The sequence below is a fragment of the Hippocampus comes genome, unplaced genomic scaffold (assembly GCF_001891065.2).
Source record: "Hippocampus comes isolate QL1 unplaced genomic scaffold, H_comes_QL1_v1.1 scaffold276, whole genome shotgun sequence".
Taxonomy (NCBI): Eukaryota; Metazoa; Chordata; class Actinopteri; order Syngnathiformes; family Syngnathidae; genus Hippocampus; species Hippocampus comes.
Window position 1 is genome coordinate 444,015 of NW_017805074.1, and position 9,518 is coordinate 453,532.

Here is a 9,518-nt window from a genome sequence, read left to right on the forward strand (position 1 = left end):
TTTAGAAAAAAGAAAAAAGAAAATCAATGTGTTTTAAAACAAGATGACTTTTACCATCTCTAATCACCCAGACATATTCCTCTCACACATCCATGAGAAATAACTGCATGAGCAATGAATGCCAATTTTATTGCGCAGCAAAAATACAATCATTTTAATTCCAGGTTTGAGTACTGTTGTACTACCTGTACTTTTGGCCAGCACATTTCACATTCACATATTTCTAAAATGTTTTCTTTCCGTTTCACATTTCTTGTTTACATCACATTTCTTAACATAAAATCTATCAAAAGTCATTTTTAAACAGATTAACATATCTGCTGGAAGATGCATATGACAATATGTATTTGTACACGGCAACATGTTTAACTGTTAGTTGGTTTCATCAAACCGGAGTCAAATATTGACCAAAGATTGCTGGCCCATTCTTGAGTACAAGCAAGTATTCAAATGAATATAACTATTGCTGTAAAACAGCATCATAATCCTAAACAAGCGTGAGGATGCAAAAAGTGCCATGTTTCTCAACTGCTGCAACAGCCAACAACACTGGTAAAATTAAAGCCTAAACAGGCCAAACAGATTTATTTCAATTTACAAGGTCTAAGGTTAGGTTATGAGAAGAAACCGTGGGCATTGGATCACCAGATGGCTTCTTCTATTCCTGGACGTAACTCAAGGAGGTCATGTCTTTCCCGTTGGCTAGTCCACTTTCATTCATCGTAGTGAAGTGAAGAAAGGAACTTATCCACATCCAAGTCATGGGGGAAGCAATTTATGAGTGTTTTCCTTTGCTGCAGAAATGAAAACAAAGAGTTTGATGAGAAAAATGGGGTGGGCTTGATAATGCAACGTTCACCTGTCATTCTCCTGACCATCAATCAAAGGTTACTGAGTATGGAAAAAAATAGATCCTAGAACCATGGTAAAAATCTAAAGAGTAATAATGCCGCAATGTGGTATGGTTAAATTTGGCTGACCGCTGGCACCAAAAACAAAACCATGTCCTTGCTTGTTTGTGGCCTTTTTGTTCTTGTATTTTTGTGCCTGTTTTTTCTTTTCTTTTTTGCAAGGGCATAATTGTTAAACTAAATACTGTTTTCAGTCAGCATTTTGCAGAGAACACTGAATCGTCTGATGTGGTCTTGCATCACCTGTTTTGGTGACGTGTGATCTGGAGGCAATCTCGATTTTTCTGTCATTGGCTCAGCTTGAGAAGGTTGGACTCAAATTTCAAGTTATAAAGAGAAAGACCATTGATTAAAGTAGTCACTGCAAAATGCTGTACAAGCAACATCATTCAATGAGATTTGTACAGATGTTAAAAGAATAATAGTTATTGTAAATGTGCAAATATGTCTTACCTGGGTTTTCTTTTTAATGGGAGATTGTTTTGAAGATTTCTTAACAGGGGGGCTGGCAGTAGCTGGGGGTTGCTTACGTTTCTTTGAATTCTTTAAGCCAGCGGGAGACGTCTCGCCCGCTCCCTGGCGCAAACTGTCCTTGAGTGGCGAGCCGGTCCTGGCGATGGCGGCACGTGACAAGATCATTAGCGTGTGAGCGGCCATATTGATACTGTTTTCACTGCCAGCCTCACTGGCGGGGCTGCAGGTGGGGATCTCTGGGGTGTTATGGGGAAGAAGATTCTTCGGTGTTCCCTCGGAATCTTTACCCTTCTTCTGTTGCAGAGGAGTTCTTGGACTCTTCCTGGACTCTTCCTGGTTCCCAACAGCCCCTGGGATTCGTGCACCAGTTACATCTGGGCTGTTGAGTCCTACTGTTAATCTCTTAACAGGTCTGGGAGGAGAGTTGAGCCCCTGAATGTTTTGTAGCATTTCAACTGCCTGTATGGCCAACGAGCTGGTCTTTGTGGGAATTTTGGCAGCTGTGGATTGGGAACTTTGTGTGACAGCTGAAGGGGCCAAGTCTGCCGGTGCCGAGGAGAAAGGTGTGTGACAGGACTGCTGCTGCTGCTCTTGTGAGCCAGCCATCACTTTGTTTTCTTTGTCAGCCATCACATTTGGTTTGTCCTGAGTATGCGTGTTCTTCCCTGCCTGTTCTTGTGCAGGCTCTTTCCTGCTGCTCTCAACTTTGTCTTTACTACTCGTTGATTTTAGCAGAGAATGGGAAGACGACAACTCCGAGCTACCAGAATCCATTGGTGGAGCTCCAATTACTGCATTCTCATTGTGACTGTGTTTCCCCGATGCAGATTTCAGTGTAGTTTCTGGTTCTGAGCTTTTCACAAACTCGCGCTGTGACACATCGCTGCTTCCTCTTGCAATTTGAGGTTTTTGATTGAGAATGTTAGCATCTTGTTTGCCAGAGTTCTTTCTCACATGGCTTTGTTGTTGAGGGGATACGGATTTAACCAAATTCCCAGGGGCGTTGGAATCTGATGAGCACCTCAGATCCTCAACCTTCCGTTTGTGCCTGTTTCCACGTAGGATAGCAGGCCTTGTACAGGGAGTGGTTTGTGAACGACCTTTCTTGGTCTGCGTGACACCTTTTGAAGTTGATGTATTCACAGATGAAGAGGCGGCCGTTGCTGGTTTTGAAGTTGCCGGCTGAATTTTGGTCGATGGCTCAAAACATAAAATTCTTTTGTGGCTGGAACTGGAATTCTTTGGTTCATGCTGTTGAAATGCATTCTGCGTTGCCTCACTGTGCATGGTTCCTAGAATTCACAGAAATGTGGTCAGCGAAATGAGCACACATGCTGCTTTTTTTTTTTTTTTTCCCTGTACAAGCAGGAAAAATGACTGAAGGTCAGCTAAAACTTACCACCGGTCGTGGACTGTTTGGCCGCAACCATCGAGAGTTTGGGATCCAAAGTTATGGTCTGCTACATTGGCAAAACAACCCTAATCAGTACTCTGATATGTACCAGTGTCATGAGCAGAACGAAGAAGCCGAAAAGTGCAATTTTACCGGATTAGACACCATCTGGACATTTCCAGGAACATTCTGTCCCACAACAGACACAGGAAGCATCATAGGCTTAACAGGTGATGGTAAGATGAGTGGGGACCCTGTGAAGAAATTCCAATATTTTTTGTTTTTATAGTAAAGTAAGCACTCACTAATAAGCTAATAAACAGGCTACGGCATAAGAAGCGTTTCTTACCAGGGACAAGGCTTTGCTTAGGAGTTGCTGCTGAAACACTATAGGGGTTGTTTTGGCGCAAAAGTGGTAGTTTTGAGGAACCAGCAGGCACTTGCACCGGTCTGCCTGAAGGATCTGCTGTCAGGGGTTCCGTCATGAGGAAATAGCTGGTACTTGCTGCTTGGAGCACAGGGTTAGCAGTGTCCAAGGCTAGCTGAATAATATAGCTTTGTTGTGTTTGCGTCGTCGTTGGTAAAGGATGAGATGGGACTAGTGCTCCAGCTCTACTAGTTGAATTCGCCATCTGTGTTTGTGTTGCTGTTAACTGATGAAATGGAACCTGTGCTCCAGCTCTATTTGGTGATTTAGCTTGCTGCATTTGTGTTGTTGATGTCAGTTGATGGAAAGGAACCAGTGCCCCGGCTCTACAAGGCGAATTACCTCGCTGTGTTTGTGTTGTTGCTGTCAACTGATGAAATGGAACTAGTGTCCCAGCTCCACAAGGTGAATTGGCCAGTGCCTCTGAGCTTTGTAAGCCATGAACTGCCAGTGCGGTTTCATCCAACTTTGTGCCTCTTGGTGTGCCAGGATCTCTGGGGGACTTGGCAGGCGAGGAAAGGTAGATTGTGGGTAGCTTTTCTGTGGAAATACTGGAAATGGCCTGATTCAAAGCCGTATCACTTGAGGGATCTTCATCTGGGTTATCGCTGATGATGATCTTCAAAGAAACGACATTACTGGAATCAGTCACGTCTTTCATTGGGGTGTTAAAATTGCTGGTCACCGAACTAGATTGCGCAGCGTCTAGCATTCCAGAGATGGAGGATGTGGTGGAAGTAAGCGTGGATGAGTCGAGTGGACTAGTATGCGATGTACTAAGACAGGAAGAAAGAGGGGGAGAAACGGTGGCGCCTGCAGAAGAAAATAAGCTACGGGAAGACTGAGATGTCACTGGGAGATTCATCTGAGATTGAATTGTTCCACCACTGATTGCCACTGAAGGAAGAGAGGGGTTTCCACTCAATTTAACCGGAGCAGGAGCCAAAAATACAGGCTCTTCACTCTGCGAAGATAACAAAGATGCAGCAGGTTGAACTTGAGAGCCTTGTTCTTCTTTACTTTCCTTCTGATTGTCCACATTAATGACTGGTTCCGCTGTAGAGGAGGCTCTCGATAAAAGGTCAGCTGTTGAGTCGATGAGGGACATTGTGGTGGGAGAGTTGACCTTAGTGACACACTCCAGTTCCCTGAGAGTGGGTGTACTGTCCAAAATAGCTGAAGTATTCAATGTGCCATCAATATCCATTGGTGATGCATCAACGCTATTATTGAAGAGTGAGGCTTTTTCCTTTCTGTTTTCACCAGGCGGCTCCTCAAGAGTAATGAACAGTTTTGCAGTGCTGTTTTCTATCTGGGATGACCTGCTGCTTGACCCGAGTACACTCTTCTTTAACAGAGGGTTCGATTTTCTGGTCTTACGATCTTGTATAGCTTTGTTCTTCTCCATTCCTGCTGTTAAATCTGTTGTCTCTTGCAGTGCGGCACCTGTTAAATGACATGGGTACTTGAATGATTCATCTTAGTCTCTACTTGAAGGATTTAAAGCTCAGCTCAGAATTGAGGTGATCAACTACCTGGATTGCTACTCTGAAGCTGCCCGACTGAAGATGGTGGTGATCCGGCATTATCACTCTCCCCTGTCTTATTGTCCATTTCCATAGTTCCTGGTTCTCCATCAGTACGGGTTTTATCTGCAAAGTAAAATCAGCGTTATGCATTCATAAATTGGAGGAACGATGCCATATTTACACATATTTCTACTACAGATAAAGCAAAGACAATGTAACACTTACTATAGTCAAAGAGGTCAAACAGGGCCTGAAAGGCGGGGTCGGATTCCGTTTGCTTCAAAATGTCATGGATTGCATCCTCACTCATGTGTATTTCTCCCTGAATCAGGGGACAAATACTCATGTTAATATTTAACTGTAGCGAGGGAATATCACAAACAGTACTGTATAAGGAATGCTTGTGATAAAAAAATAAAAATAATAAATAGAAAATGAAGGACAGTTATGAAAATTGAGCACCTGTAGTCCAAGAATCTCATCAATTGACTGGTCATCTTCTATTGAGCTTGATGGGGCCTTGGGTGTTTGGGGAGTTGGCTCACTAAGGTTTGAGGGGAAAACAAGAAGAAAATGCATCATGCTTTTCGGGAAAAACCGTACTTTGAAGACTACTGTAAAAATCTAACCTAAATGCTACACTTACTTTGCAAGAATTTTGTTGATGTTTTCGGCAAGTTTTTCCTGTAATGATCTGTCTCCCAGAATCTTGTCACGGGCATTTTGTATCACTAGTTGCTGTGGAAACATACGTTTGGGGTGAAATTTTCACTTGTGCAACTATCAATATCTCATTCTGATTAAATGCGGGATTGTACATACTGTATACTTACAGGAAAATTCTCATCAACTACTTCCTCAAGTTGTGGTTCAGCAGTGACATTGCTGGCAGGTGTGCTGTGTTTACTAGCACCACTGGAGCCTCCCAGAGCACCGCTCCTTTTCCTTGGAGTGTCCCTGAGGACAAAACACAACATTAGATTGTTCAATAGAACAGTACTGAAGAAAAATATGACATGAAAGTGGTAACATCGCAACATGAACATGAAATGTGGATGGTAGAGAGGGAAACAATGTAATTATCAACCTGTTGTGTTTTAAGATGTGCCAACATTAATTTCAGGTCACAGTGCTATTTAATAACATTTGAATATTTTTTAGCCAATGTGTTGGTAAACCGTCTGTGTGTAGATTAAAAAAAAAAAAAAACTGCTCTCTTTACCATTTCCGTCGCCCTGGGGACATTGGTCCTGGATTTGGCCGCTGTTCTGACACTAATATCTGTATCGGGGATTCTCCTCAAAGAGACAAGCATGGTTATGTATTTTTCCTTTCTTTGGTATTACATTTTCCATGTCACATACTATTCACATTGCAACGTTTTTTTTCTCTAAACAATAGAAAAATGAAACATGTATAACGCTGCTAGGAGATACTTACTTTGTATACTTAGTGATCGGCTGATATCATGGAACTGCTGCGATGTTGCAGTGCCCGGAGGAGCTCTGATTTGTGGGGAGTTGTGGCTTCCAGGGGCGGGGTGGCTAAGCATACTCGGCGAACTGAGTGCTTGGCTGCTGATTAAGGATGTTTCCGAGGAACATACCAGACTGCTCGCTGAGGTCACCGTCAAAACTTGTTGTCTCGCCAAGTTTTCCAGTCCAGCACGTGAACGTGCTATAATGGAAAAATACCATTTAAAATATCTGTTTAGTTTAGGTGCAGTCTTAAATGTAGATACTCTTAGAATGCTAAATACGGGTTCGCTGCAAAAACAACAAATCAAACAGTTCAATATAACATTACATTTCAAATACCCTTAAGGTCGGACCATTTGGAAACCAAAGGATAGTTTTGTGGGGGGGAAAATTTTTTAACATCTTCTTTTGAAACACACAATAACTCCACCTACCACCATGCAAGAAGCTGACAGGGAGCATCCAAAGCATTAACTTTGCATGTCTTTTGTGATGCCACCATGCAAAGAGGAAAATGATGGCTTAAATGGCCACTTGCAATGGAATTTATGATGTAGTGAACTAATGGTTGTGATAAAAAGAAAACATCATTGATAAAACAGGAAAATTATAATGTACGCAACTCAGCTGTACTCAATGACTTGTTAGCACTCTCTCAGCACCAAATTTATGCCATCAACATACTGTATGGCGGTTAAATGTTTTTTACATTTATATGATAGTTAAGAGTGTTAAAAGGCGCCTATTCTTACATGGTTCACGGGCATGCTGGGGCCTATCTCATTTGTCTTCAGACAGAAGGCGGGGTACACCTTGAACTGGTTGCCAGCCAATCGCAGGGCACTCATAGACGAACAACCATAAGTGCTCATAATCACACACCCGGGACAAATTACAGTGTTCCATTAACCTGTCATGCATGTTTTTGGAATGGAGGAGGAAACTGGAGTACCCGGAGAAAACCCACGCAGGCAGGGGGAAAACATGCAAACTCCAAACAGGAAGGTCAAAGCTGGAATTGAACCCTTCACCTCTGCATTGTGAGGCGGACGTGCTAACCAGTCGGCCACTGTTCCGCCACGCTGGAAAATTAATTTTTATTGTATCCGTTGGGGAAGGCTTTTTAGGAAATTGAAAACAACGCAGGCGGACAAGCTTCCAGTATACATACACAGCTTCCATGCATTGTCAGTTTATTTTTTGTTACTCACCTCTCTGACTTGCTGACATAGCTGGAGAACTCTGCAAGGATCTGAGATAAAGATAAAAATTACATGTTTATGTTTTGAGAAAGAGTTTTTTTTTAAATCAATGGAAATAACCCCCCCTCGTGCATTTTATACATTGTTTGTCGTGGACACAGGGTCATTTTGAATCTCCAGTGAACCTAGCTCAACATATGTTTTTAGGCTGTGGGATGACGTTAGTGCCATCACAAGCACAGAAATAATATTCAAAACCACATTATAACAAGACATGATATTAACCACCGTTACACTGTTTTGGAATAAGTCAATTGTTATTACTTGATTTGTTTGAGTGTAAAATCCAGCTTTTTCCACAACGATGTCATCATAGCAGGTACTTCATGGCAAGTCTCTGTAAAAAAGAATGAAATGGGAGAAATTATTTAACCAAATTTTGACACATTAGCTGGTTATATTTCAAATATTAAATGTGACAATACTACCTTTGGCTTTGGCAGCCATATATTCATTTAAAATGGTTGTTAGTCCCTTCCCAAAGACAGACTATGGGGAAGAGAAATAAGTCAATGCAATTTCATTTATACAGGACATATCATACACTAGGTATTTCTATGTGCTTCACACAGGCAAAGACATAATATATAAAAGCATTTTCAAACAGATCATTTAAAGATGTTTAGAAGCAGAGAACCCAAAAGTAGCTTCCACAAACTACCAGAACTTACTGACATTTAAAATCATTAACAGAAAACTGTCAAAACTTTTTAAGCTAAGTAAAGAAATAAACATATGTTTCTAAAATAACTAAAAGGGAAAAAAATATTTAAGATTGTTTAGAGGCCCTTGATCAATGGGAGGGCGGGGGACAAAAGTTTTTGACCTGGATTTAAAGGCCTTTACTCTCAGGGCTGATTTCACTTCTGTTGGCAGTTAATTCAATTTGTGTGCAGCATAACAGCTAAATGCAGCTGTCGACTTTGAACTCTGGGCTCCACTAATTGACCGAAGTCAGCAGATCTCAGAGCCCTGCTGGGTTTATATTCAAGCAGCATATCTTTAATATATTCAGGACCCAAACCACTCAGTGATTTATAGACCATCCATCCATGACTGACCCGCTTATCCTCACAAATAAAATCTATTCTACAGCTAATTGAGAGGACGTGTAAAGCCTCTATGACTGGAGTAATATGATCTGATCTCTTTATTGTGGTCAGAACCCAAGCTGCAGTGTTCTGAATTTGCTGCAGCTGTTTGATGCTCTTTCGAGGGAGTCCAGTAATAAGACTGTAACAATAACGGAGTCTACTGGACATAAAAGTAAATACGTGCAACTTACAAAAACACAGGCAGGGAGAGTTCCATCTCCCATAGTGTGTTCTGCGTATTCTTTCAGGTTGGGGCTCTCTTGAATGAATGCTTGGGTTGTAGCGGACAGACCTTCTTCCTGTAGGTAGCCTGGTGACGGAAAGGGGTACATTAAAAGCTGGATACAACGTAACTCTCCGAAATACAAACAATATTGCTACGTCCAACGTTGATTTACTCCTGTGGGCGCTACGAAGCCCAGCGGACGGCCGAATTCAATTGACAACGATGTTTAATACGTCATTATATCAGCTAATGCTAGAGCTACAAGATGTTCGCTAGTTCTGAACGGACTTACCCAGAACGAGACGAGCAACGTCGGATGGCAGCAACATGGCTGCAAGCTGATTCGTTCAGAGAATATAGCCTCAAGTAATTGAGCTACATACTCAAGAAATAATAAAAAAGATCATTTATAACGTCAAACTTCAGCTGAATGTTGTGAATACGTCGTAGTCAAAAGGCGGGGAACTCGAGCACACATAGTCACTCATCCTGGCAATTGTGGTTATGGGAGTTGTAGTTTGACACCAATTTTGTAGTTCCCAAACATCGAACAGCCATCTACGTTATATTACACTCCTTTCCATTTTGTACGTGTAATTACTCAATTAATGCATATATCGGAATACGATGATTTCTATTATTTGATCAGGTCCAAATATTAACATTTATGAATGGTTCATAAAATAAACGGAAATACCTTTGTCATAATGGGGAGTGTCGTACT

General features: G+C 41.7%; 1 protein-coding gene across 3 annotated transcripts; it reads right to left on the bottom strand.

Moving 5' to 3' along the window:
* Positions 1–104: 104 nt before the first annotated feature.
* On the bottom strand, positions 105–9,300 carry npat (nuclear protein, ataxia-telangiectasia locus). Of its 3 annotated transcripts, XM_019865005.1 has the most exons (18): positions 9,087–9,299; positions 8,760–8,878; positions 7,903–7,963; positions 7,739–7,811; positions 7,424–7,464; positions 6,175–6,411; positions 5,957–6,032; positions 5,568–5,691; positions 5,381–5,472; positions 5,197–5,278; positions 4,960–5,056; positions 4,741–4,857; positions 3,448–4,651; positions 3,128–3,378; positions 2,932–3,032; positions 2,785–2,845; positions 1,365–2,677; positions 105–794 (listed from the first exon to the last, which is right to left on the bottom strand). In XM_019865005.1, exons 1-18 carry the CDS (start codon positions 9,121–9,123, stop codon positions 714–716), a joined length of 4,167 nt encoding a protein of 1,388 aa, XP_019720564.1. In that variant the 5' UTR covers positions 9,124–9,299; the 3' UTR covers positions 105–713. The 3 variants fall into 3 exon arrangements, with proteins under 3 accessions (XP_019720564.1, XP_019720563.1, XP_019720562.1); XM_019865004.1 differs by having other exon boundaries at positions 2,785–2,842; positions 3,128–4,651; positions 9,087–9,300; XM_019865003.1 differs by having other exon boundaries at positions 3,128–4,651.
* Positions 9,301–9,518: the final 218 nt, after the last annotated feature.

Bases quoted from the DNA above. Each gene is read 5' to 3' on its own strand.
- npat (XM_019865003.1), bottom strand. From the start codon at position 9,123: ATGTTGCTGCCATCCGACGTTGCTCGTCTCGTTCTGG. The intron at 5,692-5,956 runs GTAAAGAGAGCA...TTTTGTCCTCAG, and splicing joins TCCCCAGGGCGACGGAAATG to GGACACTCCAAGGAAAAGGA. The intron at 5,473-5,567 runs GTAAGTATACAG...ATGTTTCCACAG, and splicing joins TAGTTGATGAGAATTTTCCT to CAACTAGTGATACAAAATGC.